We start from the raw sequence: 19,809 nt of genomic DNA on the forward strand, positions 1-19,809 counted from the left end.
GAAATAGTCAAAAGCAAAGCCTCACGCTATCCCTTAACCAAAGGTGCTGGTGATAAACGAAAAGTCCACCAACATACCCATGTACCTAAATAAAGAAATATCTTTAATGGCTGACACTTACCAATAACGCAAATAATAAATCAAAATAGAAGAATGCAGAGGTATGATTCCAACTCCTGCATAGCAAAGATAACGCCAAATTCAATCTAAGATCCTACAATATCGTATTAAGCGCAGTATAGTGGGTAAGACAATCAACAATCTCTGTTAATCACCTAATTAAAGAAATCAATAGAAGTAATAAAAAGTATATTCTAAAATTATATATTCTCATAACCCACATACTTTGAGAATTAGTTACGATGGGGTAAAGGTTGTAACATATAGTGTAAATACACTATAATTAGAGAAGTTATTCAGTTGCTTGTCTTTTGCACTTACTTCTGCTAAGAGAATAAGTGAGATTCACTCCTTGACAATTCATGAACCTTACTTACAGTTTCAGGGAGACAAAGCTATATTATGATCTAAACCTAAGTTCATTCCAAAATTGCCAACACCGGTTCACCTAAACAAATTTATTGTGTTACCAACATTCTTCAGAAAACGTTCATCTACTTAATGGCGGCTGCTGCACAGACGCCAAAGACAAGCCCGTCTGCATCCGTCTTCGAATTCGACCAGCGCCAGAAACCCTATTCTTCCGACCCGCCAACGCTACAGCTCTTCAGCACTCCACGCATTCAACACCGGAAAAAACAACAACTGCAAGCTCGCCTCATCCTTCGACACCCATGGACCTTTCACCTGCCAACACTGCCGCCGCCCCTTCACCCTCGCCGAATCAGATGACTCCCCTCTACCCCCCAGGTACAACTCCTCCGTACCCCAAACCCTTCACTGCATCCTACTTAATGTCCACTCACTCCACAGACACACCGCGGACATCCGGGACCTCCTAGACAGCACCACTCCTGATGTAGCCTTCCTCGCCGAAACCTGGACAAACGCCACCTCAGGACTAGACCTCGCAATCACCATCTCCGAAGGATACAAAATTACCCAGAAGGACCACCCCAACCGCCCTGGAGGAGGTATCGCCATCACCCACAAGGCCAACCTTCGCCTGAGCCCCTACACCGACGGGCCCACAGATCTGATGGAACACCTCCACTTCAAGATACAGACCAACCCATCCACCACTGTCCATGGTATCCTCCTCTACAGACCCCCAGGACCCCACGCACCTTTCTCTGACTTCATCACCCCACATACCATCACCTCCCCCAACTACACCTTGCTGGGAGATCTCAACTACCACCTCGACAACCGCCAAGACCCCAACTCCACCTCCCTGCTGGACAACCTCCTCAACATCAGACTCAAACAGATCATACCAGAGCCAACGCACTCAGCAGGACACACCCTTGACCCCATCATCACAGCAGGGAACTCCATCACCTTCTGCCACATGTCCGAACTCCCATGGACGGACCACCACTGCATACAGTTCACCTTCGAAACTAACATCTTCCGCATACATGCACACCAGCCCCAATGCAGACATTGGACCAGGATCTCCGATGACCAGCTCGCCGCCGCCCTCAGTGACTCAGTTCCCACTGTCATAAACAACAGCCCTGCCACCACCACCCTACACAACTGGATCGCCGACTGCGCAAACACCATCACCCCCCTTAAGAAAATCTCCAACCCTCACACCAAAAAAGCCAGCTGGTTCTTCACTGAACTCTGGGAATCTAGACGCACCTGCAGACCCCTCGGACAGCTATAGAGGAACTCCAAATCTCCTTTCTCCACATCCCCCGCAGAACTCGACAACTTCAAAACAGCCACCTCCGCCCACCACAAATTCATCAGACACTCAAGGTAAAAAGTACTCTAGGATAGATTCTCCACCCACGCACACAACAGCAAAAAAACTCTTCGGCATCATCAAAGAGTTCGCCCAACCCAACAGCGAGACTACAGATGTCCCTCCCTCCCAGGACCTCTACGACAGACTCAGCATCTACTTTCACCTCAAAATCAAGACCATCTATGACAACTTTGACAACAACCACCTCCACGTGGAACCTTCTCCCACCAGCCTCAACCACACGCAGCTGACACTGGAGATCTGGACCACCCACCTTCGAAGACACCCTAAAGATTATGAAGACCACCCACTCATGGGCCCCCAGCGACCCCTCCCCCCACCACATCTACCACAAAGCCGCAGACATCATCACCTCCAAGCTTCAACAAATCATCAACCTCTCCTTCAAGACCATCTCCTTCTCCAATGACTGGAAACATGCCAAAATCAACCCTCTCCTGAAAAAACCCTCGGCGGACACCACCGACCTCAAAAACTTCAGACCGATCTCCCTACTCCCTTATCCAGCGAAAGTCTTGGAAAAGGCAGTCAACAACCAACTCTCCACCTTCATTGAAGATAGCAACATCCTCGACTCCTCCCAATCAGGCTTCAGGAAGAACCATAGCACCGGAACCGCCCTTCTCGCTGTGACAGACGACATCCGCTCCCTCCTCGAAAGAGGAGAGACTGTGGCCCTCATCCTCCTAGACCTCTCTGCTGCCTTTGATACAGTCTCTCATCGCCCCCTAGCCAGCAGACTCCACAAAGCCGGAATCCGGAGCAAGGCCCTTGACTGTATCCGCTCCTTCCTCTCCGACAGAACACAATTGGTCAGTCTCCATCCTTTCCTCTCGGAACCCCCACCGACAACCTGTGGAGTTCCCCAAGGCTCCTCCATCAGCCCGTCCCTGTTCAACGTCTAAATGGCCCCCCTTGCCTCCATTGTCAGACCACACGGACTCAACATTATATCGTACGCAGACGACACCCAACTCATCGTTTCCCTGTCCAACTAACCCAACCTCACCAAACATAACTTTCAAGACGGCATGGAAGCATTCGCTAGATGGATGAAGAACAGTTGCCTACAACTCAACACAGACAAAATGGAGGCTCATCATAGGCCCACATGCCGATGCCTGGAATGACACCTGGTGGCCCCGTGCCCTCTGGAAACCTCTTACGCCCCCGCGCCCCCACCCCCACCCCCCCCAGACCACGCATGCAACCTCGGATTCATCCTGGACTCCAAACTCAAAATGGACCGCCAGATCACCTCTTCCTGCTGCCAAACCCTCCGCCTAGTAGGAAAGACCTTCAACTGTATCCCCCTCGAACACAGGAAACCATCACCCACGCCCTAAGCAGCTGCAGACTAGACTATGGCAACGCACACCGTGATCAACAAGAACCTCACCCGCAAACTACAGAACATCAAGAACGCCACCGCCAGACTAGTACTCAACCAACCACGCCACTGCCACATCAGCCAACACCTACGGACTCTACACTGGCTCCCCATCGAGAAGAAAATCACTTTCAAGCATCTCACCCATGCCCACAAAGGCCTCCACAACACCGGACCCGCCTACATGAACCACCGCCTCACGTTCCACGCACCCCAAAGATCCCGCCGCTCAGCCCAGCTCTCCCTTGCGACGGTACCACGAATAAAGACCAGCTCAGGAGGACGCTCCTTCTCCCTCCTCACTGCCAAGGCATGGAACTCCCTCCACCACCTCCAGCAGACGCCTTCACTCCCCAATTTCCTGAAGGACCTCACAACCAGGCTCTTCAACCAAACTCCGTAATCTTCCAGGAGCTGCACGCCCCCACCTCCCCCCAGCGCCTTGAGACCCTTCCTGACGAGTAGCTGCGCTCTATAAACCCATAATTGAATGATATGTGAGAGCTATTGGCTTTGCCAATGTCTTTAACCATGTTGTACAGTAGCCTGTCTGATGTTCAGAAAGGCTGAAAAATCATTGATGTTTCATAGAGGAGAGTGAAAAAGAGTGATGTAGAGTAGAATGGTGTGGAATGGCATAGAGTGAAGTGGCAAAGAGCGGTTTGGTGCAGGGGAAGGGGCATAGAGTGAAGTGGGGTAGAGTGGAATGGTGTCAAGTAGAGGGGCATACAGTTGCATGGCATACAGTAGTGTGGCATACAGTGGTGTGGCATACAGTGGTATGGCGTAAAGTGGTGTAGAGTAGAGTGGAGTGGTGTGGATTGGCATGGAGTAGATTGCATAGAGTGGCATTGTGTGGAGTGGAGTTGTATGGTCTGGAGTGGAGTGGCGTAGAGTAGAGTGGAGTAGAGTAGAGTGGCATAGAGTAGAGTGGCATAAAGTGGTGTACAGTGTCTTAGAGTGAAATGGAGTGTTGTGAAGTGGCATACTGTGGGATGGTGCAGAGTAGAGTGGCGTAGAGTAGAGTGGCATTGATTAGATTAGTATAGAGTGAAGCGGCATAGAGTGGAGTAGAAAGGAATGTAATAGAATGGTATAGTGTGGAATGCAGTGGTGGGCAGTGGAGTGGCATTGGGTGGGTTGAATTTGAGTGGCGTGGAGTAGAGTGGCTTACAGTGAAGTGGCGCAAAGTGGTATTGTGTAGAGTAGAGGGACATTGTGTAGAGTAGAGTTGCATAGAGTGAATGGAGTGGTGTAGAGTGGTATTGAGTGGCATAGAGAAGGGTGGAGTGTAGTAGAGTGTCCTGGAGTAGAGTTGAACACAGTGGAGTAGTGTAGAGGAGAGTGGCATAGAGTAGCATTGTGTGGAGTGGAGTTATGTAGAGTGGAGTGGCATAAAATAGAGCTGTGTGACATATAGTGCCATGGAGTGAAGTGGTGTAGAGTGGCATGATGTGGAGTAGGGGTAGAGTAGTACAGATGTTGGTGTAAGTAACTAAAGCATCAGTAGTAATTACAGATAGGATGAAAGCAACATAAATAAGAAGCCTTAAACCAGTGTTAAAAGTAGGAAAGCACATTGCACGTCCAGGAATAATACCAAAACATTTATAAAATAAAAAACACAGGGTGTTACAAAAAGACAAGGAAGAAAAAAGACTAGGAAGAACACATGTACTTAGTCAATGCTCAAGGAAGGAATTAAAAAAAGAAAGGAAGTTGCGATCTAAGCAGTTGAAAGATTGCAAATGAGAGTGACAACGAAAAAAAACTAATGGTATACTGTGGGTGGATTGTAAACCCCCTGAATTGTAAACAATGTGTCTTGCAGCACAGTGCATGTGCTGTGTAAGCGAGACGTAAAAATGACTTTCCTCAGCAACCACTAAGCCACACAATCAATTAGATTAAGATGGGTTCAACGTGTATTTAGCACTAAATAAAATACTTAACAGGACCAAACGGGTATCAGATTAAGAATTACCGAGGATCTTGAAGAAAGACAAAGAAGCGGCCATTATACAAAAGAACAAAAATACTGTAATTGGAGGGCTGCCTTTTTGATGTGGGCCTAGTATCCGGTTGCCTCGGTCTTCCTCATAATGTGCCATAGTGCCATAGTGCCTGTATGTCAAAGATTCCTGAGCTTGCTTTCATTGTCTCCCACTCCCCCAGAAAAGTCGCTATCGCCACCAGCACCTTTCTCTGCATGCAGTAGGCAAAGCATGGCATGGGCTCTCCTGCCCATCCTCCCAAGACATGGATATAAGGCACATGGCAGCCTTTATGAGTCCTTACTCGAAGCATCATCTAACAGCTGGCTAATGAAGACCAAATCTTTTCTTTTGCCATGATATTACCCCGAATTCACAATTGAAAGTACTCCAATTTGGATTTTTTTTATTTCCCTGAATAAAACTATTAGTTTATTTTCTTAAACTGGTTATTTTCTGGATTTATTTTTGTTTAATTAAAGGTTTTTGTGAAGCATTGCATGCCCCCTTAAATGCTGTGTTGGGAGATATACAAAGTCACATAACTTCTACCTGAGGCACTGGTGTTCAGCAAAATTATTTTCAGTCCATAATTTGAATCTGTATGCCATGTTGATGTGCCAGGGCTATATCACTATGTCCACTATGTTGTCTTGCAATTTTAATGTTGGTAGAAAACCTTTGAGTTAAGAGCCGCTGGCATCAATCAGTTTTATCCATTTGACCAGCTCCTAAGTCAGTTTAACTGAATGAGCCAGAGATACAATACTGTCTACTATCAGTGTGTTGATGGCCATAGGCTAGTTAGAAGAGGTGAGTTTCTAGATTTTACCTCAAACGTGGCAAGTTCTCTTTCAATTTCAAGGACAGATTTAATGAGCTGTCGAAAGTTGAGCCTTGTACATGGAGGCGTTTTTCAACATATGTTTGAAGTCTGTGAGTACTAACTGCCAAGAGACACAGGGAGAGCAGTCTCTGCTGACTGGGAAGCTGGTAGAGGTGGAAGATTTTGGTGAGGGACCTGGGGCATGCTTATCAAGGGGTTTAGATGAATACTCTTGTTACTGTCCGGCAGAAGGGCCGTCCTTTCCAGAGACCTTTATAGCATACCCAAATATAGGAGTTAATGAAATGGTTTTCAAATAATGCTTAATACCAGTGGCTGGCTTATTTCCCCTTGCTTTTGGCATCTAGGCCTAGAACTCAACTTTTTGCTTCCAAACCGAAATGGTAAAATAATTTATATTTGTTTTTCCTCATCCTGGTGTGATTGGGTTGAAGTATTTTTAGTTTAATAGTGCCCTTTTAAAACATTCAAAATTAGCACTCAAATATATATCTTGTGGACATCAGAATGCTGTATTTAGTATGCAACCTCGACACTTACATACTGAACTGAAAATTGAAAGATATATGGCACCATCCTCATTAGTTTAACAATTTATTGGAAATGTACAACTTATAGCTGTAAGACAGCTGTAAGGATACCATTTTACCATGCAACTACAAGGTAGAGGCAGATGGCAAGGCAATGATGAACACTAATGACCTAAGCTTGATAATAGAGGATTAAAAGGTCAAATTGATGTATGATACCAGAAACAGACTATCTCTTCAATCCTTTGCAGGCTAAACCACTACCGCTGGGTCGTTCCTCCAAACAGCGAGATTTCTGTGCACATTCATTTCTCCTCACAGACAGTCGGACAGTTCGACCAGACGTTAAATTTTGAAATCATGGGCACGCGTCGTCGCTACCAACTGTATTGTCGTGGGGTCTGTGCCTTCCCATCCATCAGCCAGGACCCCAAGTATGTACAATCTTTTCTTTTGTTTTAATTTGCAAATGTGCTAATAATGTGGTGATTCTCCGTGGATAGTGCTATTTTATTGCTTACCAATGTGCAATCTAAATGCTATGTCAGATTTCACCACAGGCCTTCTGAGTACATTAAAGGAGTTTCCCTACATCTTTAGGTTGAAACATTTAAATTCCTTAGTATGTGAATACTGTTTTATTATATATTAGTGCATCTTGTTATTAGAAATGCTAGCATAGGACTTGATAATGTACAATAGAGATGGAGGATCGCCATCTGAATGTATAACAGAAAACAAGGCAATATTTTAGTATGTTTTTTCTACCAAGGCCATAGTGCGGTGTCTCCTAGCAGCACCTGAAATAGATATTCCTATTTCAGAAAGTCCTAAAATGAAAATCTCCCATATGTAGGCCATGACAGTGCCCATGCAATGCGTCAATTGTGTGGTGACAACCTTCCAATAGCCTGTTAGTGAGGAGCAAGACCAAAGTATGTCTATTAGGTCGAAATCGGGGGCTGAGCAAAGGGAGCAAACAGCATTACGATTAAAATGGCACTTTATTTTGCTAGATGTTAAATAGGCACAATGTAAGATGAAGAGTTGAATTAATTTGAAACAGGCGTTGCGGGATACTAGGGAAGGGTCTGGGGAGGTTATTACTGTGGTATCTATTCTGAGGTAAGGTAAGGAATCTAAAGTTAAAAGTCTCTTCCAGAAGAACAAGTTACTTTCCTTTGGTAGTACCTTTTCTGATACAGACTCTATGTAACCGCAGATTCTCTTCTAGGGGATCCTCATCAATAGTTATAAGCATATGAATATTCCTGCCCATGCGCGGGGACCCAGGAAACAATATATACATATATTTGAGAAATATATATAAAGCTCTCTCTCTATATATATATATATCTATATATATATATATTTATATATATATATAAAATCACAAATGCAGCCGTTCAAATAGAAAAGAGGAGGTGAGCAATGCTACAAGAATTTCCTTTGCACACATATATACATTCAACATGAAGCAGTGAAGAAAAACAAAGAGCATTTGAACTGCTTTAATGTGCAGCAGAACAAAAACATACTCCTTCAAAGAGGAATGACAGCATTGCCAGCTCACAGGCTGCATTGCATAAAACACTCATTGTGAAAAGCTGAGAAGCTAACCTCATAGAAACACTATAGGAATTAACTGGCACCGTGCCTTTAAGGCAGCCATGACCCCTAGCTTCCCATCATGCCTCAGGGGTGACAGTTAGGTCAGTTGTTCTTTCCGGCTCCTTCTGTCAGGACCCTGGATACTTCAGCTCTTGCTTTTTCTGTTTTCTGTCAGAAAATCTTTACTATTTTTTAGCCAAAACCTACTTCATTCGACATCTTTTGGCTTTTAAAGTAGTTTTCTACTTTTCTTTAGAGAATTAGGCATATTTTTCCACTCAGAAATGCCATCTCTATTTGACTCTTGCCCTTCCTGTGGCAAAAAGAAGGCTATATCAGACTCACATTCTGTCTGTATCCTTTGCCTTCCTGAGGATCATGATCCTAAGACTTGCAAGCATTGTCAGTCTCTGTCCAGGCGTACTCTGAAAGACAGAGAGAGGATTCGTCTTTATTGGCTGGCTGAGAAGGGTAAAGTTCTTTCTAGAGGCAGGTCTCCGGTGAAGAAGATAAGGGAGAGAGCAAGATCGTCATCCGGAAGTAAAGTTCCAGTTTGCTGTCCCTCAGCGTTGGGATCGGCGCTGAAAATACCTTCACCGGCAGCGAAAACATCGACACGAAGACCATCGACGGCGGGCTCACCGTCGAGAGAACACCGGTCGTCGACGAAGACTGCAGGTACGTTACACCCTCCGCCGTCGTCAACCCGGCGACGATCGGCATCAAGGAGTAGATCTCCGTTGGTGCGGGCTCGCACAGCATCGAGAGTTGAATCACCGTCGTCACCGTCGCTATGGCGTTCGACGTCGAGACATGCTCCGCCGTCACCAGTGGAGCGGCGATCGTTGTCGAAGTGGATGTCTCTGTTGCCGTCAACCAGGCGGCAGTCAACGTCGAGACAGGCCTCATTGTCGCCAGTAGAACGACAATCGACGTCGCAGCAAGAGTCTTTGTCGCCGTCAACCAGGCGGCGGTCGACGTCGAGACAGGCATCGTCGTCGCCAGGTGCGAGGCATTTGACACTGAAGCAGACTCCTCCGTTGTCACTGACCAGACGGCGTTCAACGCCGAGGACCAGATCTTTGTTGACGGTGAAGAAGGATTCGTCGTCGGGACACAAAGTCAAGTATTGCAGACGGCGTTTGACGTCGAGACGGCGGTCTCCGTCAACCTTAAGGAAGGACACAACGTCGATAATGAGTTCTCCGTCGATTCACACTTTAACTTCCCACAGACGCTCTGCGTCGAGGACGAGGTCTATGAGGTCGATTGCTTCAAAGTCAAGACATTCGCTGTCAAAGCGGGGAGAGAGGTCGACGTCGAGGAGAAGATCCCTCTCGAAACACTCACCGGTGCTGGTTACATATAGTCGTTTGACGTGAAGGCACTCCCCTTCGACGTCGCATCGCTCTTCCAGGCACCGCTCAACCTCCAGAGGCTGCAGGGAGTCATCGCCTTCAGCGGCGAGCTCTCCTCAAGTGATTTCAACAAGAAGCTCTTCTTTTCTGTCTCCAGAGGCACCACAATCACCAAGACCAACATCTCCGAGAAGGCAGAGGTCTCCTTCAGTACATCTGTCGCCAAGATGGCTCCTTCCTATCAGCCATTGGCAGAAGGATGCTTCTGGGCATACTCGACGGCCTTTGGACTATTCCAGTATACTACACAGATCCCCGTTGAAACGATTAGTACAGGAGGTGGATAGATCACCTGTTGCTCTGTCCAGGGCTCGTCAGGACAAATCTCCGGAGCATAGGCCATCTCAAGCTCATCGGAAGAGAACAAGGACACCGTCTTGGTCTTCTTCTTCATCTCGCTCTTGAAAAAGGGACTATTAACCTACCCGTATGGATAGCCCTCCTTCTAGAGTCTCACCGATCGATGACATCAATACATTTCACGATATCCTCACTAGAGGAGCACTGAAACTGAACATAGATATGTCAGCTTTGCAGGCTTCCACCTCTATCATATTCGAGACTCTTCATCAACGGTCTATGTCTAGACCTTTGCTCCCACTGGTTCCTGGTCTTATCGAGCCAGTAATGGACGTTTTTCTCACTCCATCTTCGATTAAAGCTGCCCCAGCGAGGATTCAGAAAAAATATAAGCCAGCGGCATCGAATCCTTTATTTTTAAAGTTAGGTCCCCCACCGGACTCGGTGATTATCGCGGCAGCAAAGAAAACCCATGTAGTCGCCTCTTCCTCCTCTGTCCCCCCAAACAAAGAGAGTCGGGCCGAGGACTCTTGGAGAAAGGTGTGCGGATGCGCAGCATCTTCCTTGAAGGTATCAAGCGCTGCTGCCTTGTTAGGATGCTACGACACGTCCTTGTGGGATTCTTTGGAGCGTTTTAAGGAAAAGCTGCCAAAAGAGGACAGGCAAGATTTTGCGGAGATTCTTCAAGAAGGGGCGCTGGTTTCAAATTAAGTGATTAGTACTGCAGCGGACGGAGGTTCTCTGGCTGCACATTCATATACACACGGCATTTGTGCACGAAGGTCTTCATGGCTGCGACTAACCGCTTTAAAGCCGGAGTCTCAACTTCGGATTTCAAATCTTCCATTTTCCGGAACATCTCTTTTTGGTTCTCATACCAATGAAGAGATGGCCAGAATGAAGGCTGAGCTGGATACGCTGAAGGTGGTAGGCCTAGAAAAGAAAAAAGAATTCAGACGAAGATACAGGCCTTACAATCGCAAAAACTACCAACAGAGGGTTCAAACCCCTCAATGGCAGCAAAAGCAGAATCAGCAATCCAGGTCTCAGTTTCAAAACCGTGAGGTGACAGAGGCAGAGGAGGACAACATCAACAAACCTCTGGCACAGCCAAGATTTCAGGAAAGCAGTGATCTTCTGCTTCCTCTAGCGCCGTTGCCCACTCCAGTGGGAGGAAGTATTTCAAATCACTTGGCAGAGTGGCGCAAAATAACAAAAGATAAATGTGTGCTAAATATACTGCACAATGGATACACACTTTGTTTCAGTGCACCACCAAAGAACATTCCTCCACTAAAGTCTCATCCCCACCAACTAAAATTGCTTCATGAGGAGGTGTCTGGCCTTCTTCAGAAATTGGCCGTAGAAGAAATTCCTCTGGCTCAAAGAGGAAAGGGAGTCTATTCCAGGTTCTTTCTGGTGCCAAAGAAAGACCAACCGCACCAATACAGACCTATCCTGGATCTGCAATCTCTGAACAAGGTCATTTGGAGAGAGTATTTTCGCTGGTTGGCGCTACATCAAATATATTCGCACCTTCAAAAGGGGGATTGGATGTGTTCGATAGACCTCCAAGATGCGTACTTCCACATACCAATTGCTCCACGTTACCGCAAGTTCCTGAGATTCATGGTGGGCTCCAAACATTACCAATTCCGAGTCTTACCGTTTGACCTAAAATCCTCGCTGAGGGTATTCACAAAGTGCATGGCGGTGGTAGCCGCAGCTCTGCATCGTCAAGGCCCATTTGTGTACCCGTACTTGGACAATTGGCTTTTGAAGGGTTCGTCTCCACAGATGGTGAAGGAACATTTTCGGATTTGCCTAAATCTACTTCGCCGTCTAGGCCTTCACGTGAACCTGGACAAATCTGTCCAACAGCCCACTCAAACTCTACATTATCTGGGTGCCACCATAGACTCCGGTATAGGAAAAGTGTTTACTTCGGAGGGACGACTGCTATCGATGAAACAGAAGTGCAACTCTCTGCTTCATGTACACCAACAATCAGTACGGCAAGTGGCCTCTCTTCTAGGGTCGATGGCCTCTTGCATATTTCTCATCCCCAACTCCAGATTGAGAATGAGACCTCTGCAACAAGATCTGGAAGACAAATGGGACCAATCCTCAGGGCATTGGGAGGATCGGGTTCTCCTCTCCCAAGTGGCGAAGTCCTCCCTGATTTGGTGGACTCAACCGAAAAATCTTCTGGTGGGTGTGCCCTTCCACCAGTCTCTTCCACAGCAATTCCTGATTACGGATGCATCTCTCCAGGGATGGGGGGCGCACTTGGGTTGCCTTCAAACTCAGGGCAGATGGTAGAGCAAGGAGCAGACCTACCATATAAACATGTTAGAGCTGCGGGCAGTTCATCTAGCTCTCAAGGCATTCCATCCATCAATTCAGTCAGACTCGATTCTGATTCAAACGGACAATACAACCACCATGTATTACTATAACAAACTAGGTGGAACAAGGCAAGGCATTCCATCCATCAATTCAGTCAGACTCGATTCTGATTAAAACGGACAATACAACCACCATGTATTACTATAACAAACTAGGTGGAACACACTCTCGCCCGCTGTCATCGGAATCCCAAGCAATCAGGCACTGGCTTCTGGCAAGGAATCTCTCGATCACAGCAGTACATCTGCCAGGAGAACAAAACGTGCGGGCAGACGCTCTCAGTCGGCACTTCGAAGAACAAGAAGACTGGGTGCTCAACGACGACGTAGTGGCAGACATCTTCCGTCAATGGGGTCGAACATCTATCGACCTCTTTGCAGACGATCTAAACAAGAAATGCCACGCCTTCGCGTCCAGATTTTACCGGCCAGGAACGAGAGGGAATGCTCTTTTGATCGACTGGTCCGGAACATTTGCATACGCCTTTCCTCCCCTTCCTCTCATACCGAAGGTGGTGACCAAGCTCATCAGATCCAGGATGAAGATGATCCTGATAGCACCGGACTGGCCTCGCCAATGGTGGTATCCGGACCTATTGCAACTCTCAATATGTCCACACAGGAGGCTGCCCGGCAGACCGGATCTACTGACCAAAATGGGCGGGAAGATTCTGCACCCCAGCCTTCGGTTGCTGAACTTGGCAGCCTGGCTCCTGAAGTCCCACAATACGGACAATTGAATCTCCCTCAGGACTACATGAACATTTTAAGGGAGTCGAGGAGACCATCCACAAGAAGTTCTTATTCTTTTTAATGGAAGGGGTTTTTCTAGTGGTGTATGCGTAATGGTTTTAGTCCAACAAGTGGGCAGGAGGAGGTAATCTTGCCTTATCTTCTGCATTTAGCCAAGTCTGGTTTGAAGTACTCTTCTATAAAAGTTCACTTGGCGGCCATTGCGGCCTACAGAAAATCACCTAACCAGCCTTCCTTTTTTCAGCTCCAGGTGGTCAAGGATTTCCTTCAGGGGTTGAAGAAAGTTTTTGCTCCTGTCCGACATCCTTCTCTTCCTTGGGAGTTGAATATTGTCCTGTCCAAGCTCATGGGCCCTCCTTTCGAGCTCATTCATAAGGCCACTTTACAGCACCTAACGTGGGAAGTTGCCTTTTTAGTAGCTATCACGTCAGCCCGCAGAGTGAGTGAAATCCAGGCACTCTGCGCAACCATACACGGTTTTCCATCACAATCGGGTGGTTCTCAGGACTCACCCGTCTTTCTTACCAAAAGTGGTGTCTGACTTCCATGAACTTTGCGAGAGGAGCCTGTACTCACCTGCGGTCCCGCTGACTTCCCGCTGACTTCCTTGTTGGTGCTCTTGCCGCTCCTGGGTCCCTGACGCTGCGGGTCTCCCCCGACGCCGCTTCCTGGCATCGCGGTTGAGACGGGGGGAGACTACAGCTCCCAGGCTGCATAGCGGCCAACTTCCTGCCGCATTCGCGCCCGGAGGCGCTTAAAACGCTGAAGCTCCCTCGGAGGAGCGGGTGAACTTTGCGAGAGGAGCCTGTACTCACCTGCGGTCCCGCTGACTTCCCGCTGACTTCCTTGTTGGTGCTCTTGCCGCTCCTGGGTCCCTGACGCTGCGGGTCTCCCCCGACGCCGCTTCCTGGCATCGCGGTTGAGACGGGGGGAGACTACAGCTCCCAGGCTGCATAGCGGCCAACTTCCTGCCGCATTCGCGCCCGGAGGCGCTTAAAACGCTGAAGCTCCCTCGGAGGAGCGGGTGAACTTTGCGAGAGGAGCCTGTACTCACCTGCGGTCCCGCTGACTTCCCGCTGACTTCCTTGTTGGTGCTCTTGCCGCTCCTGGGTCCCTGACGCTGCGGGTCTCCCCCGACGCCGCTTCCTGGCATCGCGGTTGAGACGGGGGAGACTACAGCTCCCAGGCTGCATAGCGGCCAACTTCCTGCCGCATTCGCGCCCGGAGGCGCTTAAAACGCTGAAGCTCCCTCGGAGGAGCGGGTGAACTTTGCGAGAGGAGCCTGTACTCACCTGCGGTCCCGCTGACTTCCCGCTGACTTCCTTGTTGGTGCTCTTGCCGCTCCTGGGTCCCTGACGCTGCGGGTCTCCCCCGACGCCGCTTCCTGGCATCGCGGTTGAGACGGGGGGAGACTACAGCTCCCAGGCTGCATAGCGGCCAACTTCCTGCCGCATTCGCGCCCGGAGGCGCTTAAAACGCTGAAGCTTCCTCCGCGTCGCGGGACGCGCGCGGGCGGCGCCGGCGGCGCCGGGCTAAGCCCGGGCAAAGGGCGGGCCCTCTGTGGCCCTCAGTGACCGAGGTAGGCCGGGCCGGGCCCACTCCCTTACTTCCCATAATTATTGTACTTTGTCACTCATTGAGTGTTTGTTTGCAATCGTGCCCAATAGAGTAGTAGGGTTATGTGATGCAAACACTGTGATAGTTATACTGCACCCTTCCTGCCGCGCCAGTGACTGAATCAACTCCAGATTTTATTTATTTTACATTGTTACATCTCTTACCAATTACTGTGGAAAATGTCTAAAACTTTACGCTCAGGAAGAGTAGTGGGAGAAAATCCTGCCCAGACTTCAACTACCTCCCATATAAAAGACAAGGATGCAACCATCTCACCTTTAAAAAGACAATGTCTGTTATCTGAACTTTGGATGCCATCTGGTATAAAAAAGCCAAAATGCGCAACTCCACACAATCTTGATACTAAAGCCTTGGAAGTATATGCTCCAACTACCTCTGTGCCTCGATCTTTCCAGGTCCAGCAGGGGGCCCCCCAAATTATGGCAGAAGGGTCTCCCGTGCGGGACTTTACAGATGGGAAGTTGATAAAGATAAGTGACCCAGTGCACATACCATCGACCCCTCAGTTCTCAATGAATGACAGGCAGGGGGATGACCTGTCTGCACTATCCATTGATTTGGAACTTTGGGGACGTTACGTAAGCCCCGCCAAAGTGGAATCCCTGGAGCAATTTAAAGGTCAGGGGGGAGCCACCCCATCAGGGTTAATGCTGTACAGTAGCACCCCGTTGCTAAATAGCCATGAGATTTCTGACTTGTTAAACTCTTCCAAGAGCCCTGACCTCAACCTCCTGGATAACATCCGTACTGCAGAGGCACGAGAAAAGCCGATCTCCGAGTCTATGATCGCGCTGGAACAACTCCTTGCCTCAATCTTGTTGCTTCTAGGGAAGTTTGTTGGCAGCTCGGACTGCATCCTTGATTCAGTTACCCAGATTTTAAAGGTATTGCTGCAGAAAGTGCCGGATGCGAGTAAGGTCGTTCCCCCTAAGTCTGAACAAGCTGCATCTGAGAGGAAACTTAAAAACATTAGAAGCGAACTAAATAAGAAAAATGAAGAGTCTTCTATGGTCCCTCATAAGGAGTTGACCTATACTGCAGCCTCTAACTGTATCAAGAATTTAGTCCTGGAGATAGAGGAGGAGGATGAAGTTTTGCCAGGACCCAAACCGGTTCAGGAACTATTCCCAATCTTTGTCTCGGATGGTGGAAAAGACCTCCTGGTCGATAAATTGGAGGTCAACAAAGAAAAGAGAACATATGGTAAACAAAAAAGTATCAAAGCCAGCAAGAGGAAACCCACACGAAAGTATAGAAAGAAGAAGCAACGGAGGATCATTTTCCAAAATAGCCCAGAGACAAGGGAGAATGAAATAAGGAAGGGGGAATCCTTCTCTACTGCTTTAAAAGTGGACATTGGTGTGAATTTACCCTCTTCAGCTTTGGTGGAGGAGGAACTTGAACAAAGCAGCCTGCCTCCCCTGGAGGATTCACCACTTATTGGGGGCTCTCTCCCTGGCTCTCCTTCTCGGAGTGCTTGTAAAGGTCCAACTTCTAACTTATCTGGGTTTTTAAACCCTTTGGCCCCCCCCTTTGTGGTAACTACTGACTCTGAAATGACTTGCCCTCCAGCCCGGTCTGCAAGTATGGCTAAGGCTCCTGTGGATGTGCGTGTATTAGATTTCGTCCTATTATTTGATACTGACCTCTTATTGAATAGAGCCTGGCTTCTTAAGTGTTTTAGTGAAATTGATTGTCTCTATCACATCCAGTCTAGAGACATTGAATTGGTAACCTTGTTGGGTAGTAGTCGGGTTCTGAGTACTCGGGTGAAATTTTATTCTCCCATTATAACAAATCTGATACTAGAACAGGCCGAAAACTTTCAACGCTTAGGTATTGATATACTACCTATATCTACCCCAGGCAAGCCAAATTTTTTCGATAAGCAGGGGTTGAGGGGTGGTGAACAAAACGGGGTAACCTCTCCTCCTCTGAGAGACCTGAAAATTTGGGTATCCAGGGGAAAACGTATAGTATCGCACGTGAAGCCTCTTCCACTAATTGAGAATTCTATACACAATGATGACAATAATCGGTGGAATTGGCTACATAGTGCACTCTCAACAAAAAATAAGGATAACCCCAAATTGTTTCACCATCTTTAACCCAGCCTTAAATATAATTTCCTGGAATGCGGCCGGATTCCATAGCAGCCCGGAGAAAATGACTTTTTTATGTACTCTGGAGGCGGATATATTATGCATTCAGGAAACATGGTGCACAGATAGGTTAACGCCTTTAAAAGATTTTTACGTTCTGGAAGTTCCGGCTGCGTCCTCAAAGAAAGGGCATGCTAGGGGGGGGCTTGCCTGTTTACTATCAAATAAGTTTCAATGGAGATTTTCACATTATATTGATCCCAGTGGACTCTTCCACACAATAACTTTAGAAAATATGTTCTATGACAATATAAAATATTCCATGGTAATTTTTAACGTGTATATTCCGCCTGAGGAATGTTTTAATGATAATTTGCAGCGGGTTCTCTTGTACATGGATAAGATAAAAAATTTGCCTCCTTTTCCTGTAACTTTGCTTATCGGTGACTTGAATTGTAAAGTTTCTAACGCTAGTCTAAACCTTTTCAGGGATAAAGCTAAGGAGGAAGCATATGGCATCCCCCAGACGCTCTTCCCTGAAAATTTAAAGACAAATAAAAGGGGGAAGATTTTGTTAAAAGAATTAGTGATCGGGGATGGCATTATCTTAAATGGTAGATTTCCATCCGACGCCCCCGCAAGCCATACCCATAAATCCCCCTTTGGGTCATCAATTTTGGACTATGCTATCGCCAGCTATAGTCTTTTCCCCCAGATTCTTGACTTAGAGATTATACCCACGACCCTGAGCGACCATAGTATACTGTCATTATTAATTGCATTAAACTCTATGAATACGGCGTCCTGGTCGCTAAATGGCAGGGAGGCTACCTTCCAATCGTCATCTGGAAGATGCTTCTGGAATAATGCTGCCATTAATGGGGTCCAGGAGTTACTGACCGATACCCTTAGGGAATTAGAAGAGTGGAACGGAAATGAAATAATTTGTTTTGAGGAACTCATGGCAAAAATTTTATTGAATGCTAATAAAACTGTTCCCCCTAAGAAAAAAGGAGAGGTAGTTCCTCTAACTCTCCGTAAGCTGAATAGGGAATTAAACAAACTTATCCGGGCACAGTACCTTGAAAGGATATTGGAACGTGGGAAAGATATTGCTAGGTTAAAAAGAAAGAGAAGCAGACTTAAGCGAAAAATTAAAAGGGACAGGGAGGATGAAGTATGGATTAAATTAAGGGAATCTGCTGCTCAAGGCAACAGTAAAGATTTTTGGGCAATAATCGGGAAAGGATGTGGTACGCGTCACTCTCCTACTCCCGTAGCTATATCTGAAGATCTATGGTCCTCTCACATCCGAGAATTGTATGCAGGAATTGGGACCATGGGTGTGGATAATTTCATGCATGTCGCACCTGAGGCCTCAGTCTTCTCTCCCTCTGAGAAGGACATCGAGTTGGCTATAAAAAACATGAGATCCTCTGGGGCTATGGGACCGGATGAGCTCCCGATGACGGTCCTAAAACAAGACCCTTCAACCTGGAGTAAAATCTTGTATCCCCTGTTTAGGGCATGCCATTTTTCTAAATGTGTCCCTGCATCGTGGAGGGGAAGCATTCTGGTACCTATCTTTAAAAAGGGAGCAAGGGACAACCCCAGCAACTATCGCATGATTGCGCTCCTCGACTCCATCGGAAAGGTCTTTGCGAAATGTCTCCTGAGATCTCTCTCCGATTGGGTCGAGGAGCGCAACATTTTGCCGCTGGAACAGACTGGCTTCCGTAGGGAACATGGCACTCTGGATAACCTTACAGCCCTTCAGGTTATTACTGATAAATATGTCCAGGTTAGAGGGGGTGTTGTATATGCCGCTTTCATAGACTTCTCCACAGCGTTCGATAAAGTGGATCGGGGTACGCTGTGGAGAAAATTGATGGGGATGGGTGTCCCTCCTCCCCTACTGGACTTGGTACGGGCTCTACACACTGAGACCTGGTGTAGGGTCTTAATGGGGGGTGAAAGGGGGCTGTCGGCTAAAATACCATCTCAGAATGGCCTTAAACAGGGCTGCTTATTGGCGCCCCTGTTGTTCTCCCTATATACAACTGACCTCCCTGTAGCTGTGTCCCGTAGTGAGGGGATCGCACCGTTGATAGGAGGGGTGCCAATAGCCTGTCTGATGTATGCCGATGATGTTTTATTGCTCGATTTAACTCCTGCGGGTCTGGCCAATAGGCTTCAGGCTCTTCAGGACTTTGCTGGCGAGCATTATATGAAGATCAATATTAATAAAAGTAAAGTGATGTGTATTGCGGGTAGGAAGAAATGTCGCTCTACAAATTTCGGTTGGGCCATCGGAGGGCTTAGATTGGAGGTCGTAACTTGTTATACGTTTTTAGGGAAAATATTCTCATCCAACATGAGTGAGAATTCTCATATAGAGCATTGCTCCTGCAAAGCTCTTGCCCAAGGTAATGGGTTAAAGTCCCTATACCTGGCAACGGGGAAAAGACATTTCTCTAGTCTTCTAGAAGTATTTAGAGCTAAAATCCCCGCAACCATCTTGTACGGTATAGAAATAATTGAGATAAAATATTGGGACTTTTGCAATAAGACCGAGGGAAAACTCCTAAGATCCCACTCGAATTTTAATAATGCTTGTTCACTGGCCGCGTGTAGGCTGGATTTCGGACTCAGGAGTGCCTGGGTTCAGGGGCTGTGCGCCTTAATAAGGTGGGTCGCCAACTTAGCCAGAGCGAGAGAAGGAACCCTGCGAGTCCTACTCAAAAATGAACTTTTGGGCAATTTTAAGGAGTTCTCTAAACTTGTTAACAATTTTAGAAGGGCTGTGAATATCCTTAGATTGGATGAAAGCGCTCTTTTCTCCTACTCTCCCACGCAGCTAAAGCAGGTCCTTAGGGAGGCCTCGTGGGAGTATTGTTTTCAATCCGACAAAAAAACAG

General features: G+C 47.3%; 1 protein-coding gene and 1 long non-coding RNA gene across 2 annotated transcripts in view; one reads left to right on the plus strand and one right to left on the minus strand.

Moving 5' to 3' along the window:
* HYDIN (HYDIN axonemal central pair apparatus protein) overlaps positions 1 to 19,809 on the plus strand; it is a 2,467,744-nt gene that overhangs the window by 1,611,998 nt on the left and 835,937 nt on the right. Inside the window, exon 49 of the mRNA XM_085640020.1 lies at positions 6,913 to 7,095. Coding sequence (XP_085496146.1) covers positions 6,913 to 7,095 — 183 coding nt within the window. The remainder of the gene's footprint in view (positions 1 to 6,912; positions 7,096 to 19,809) is intronic.
* Positions 1 to 19,809, minus strand: part of LOC146773041 (uncharacterized) — a 335,031-nt gene that overhangs the window by 222,823 nt on the left and 92,399 nt on the right. The gene's annotated exons all lie outside the window — the stretch shown is intronic.

Source organism: Triturus cristatus, chromosome 12 (genome assembly GCF_964204655.1).
Source record: "Triturus cristatus chromosome 12, aTriCri1.1, whole genome shotgun sequence".
Taxonomy (NCBI): domain Eukaryota; kingdom Metazoa; phylum Chordata; class Amphibia; order Caudata; family Salamandridae; genus Triturus; species Triturus cristatus.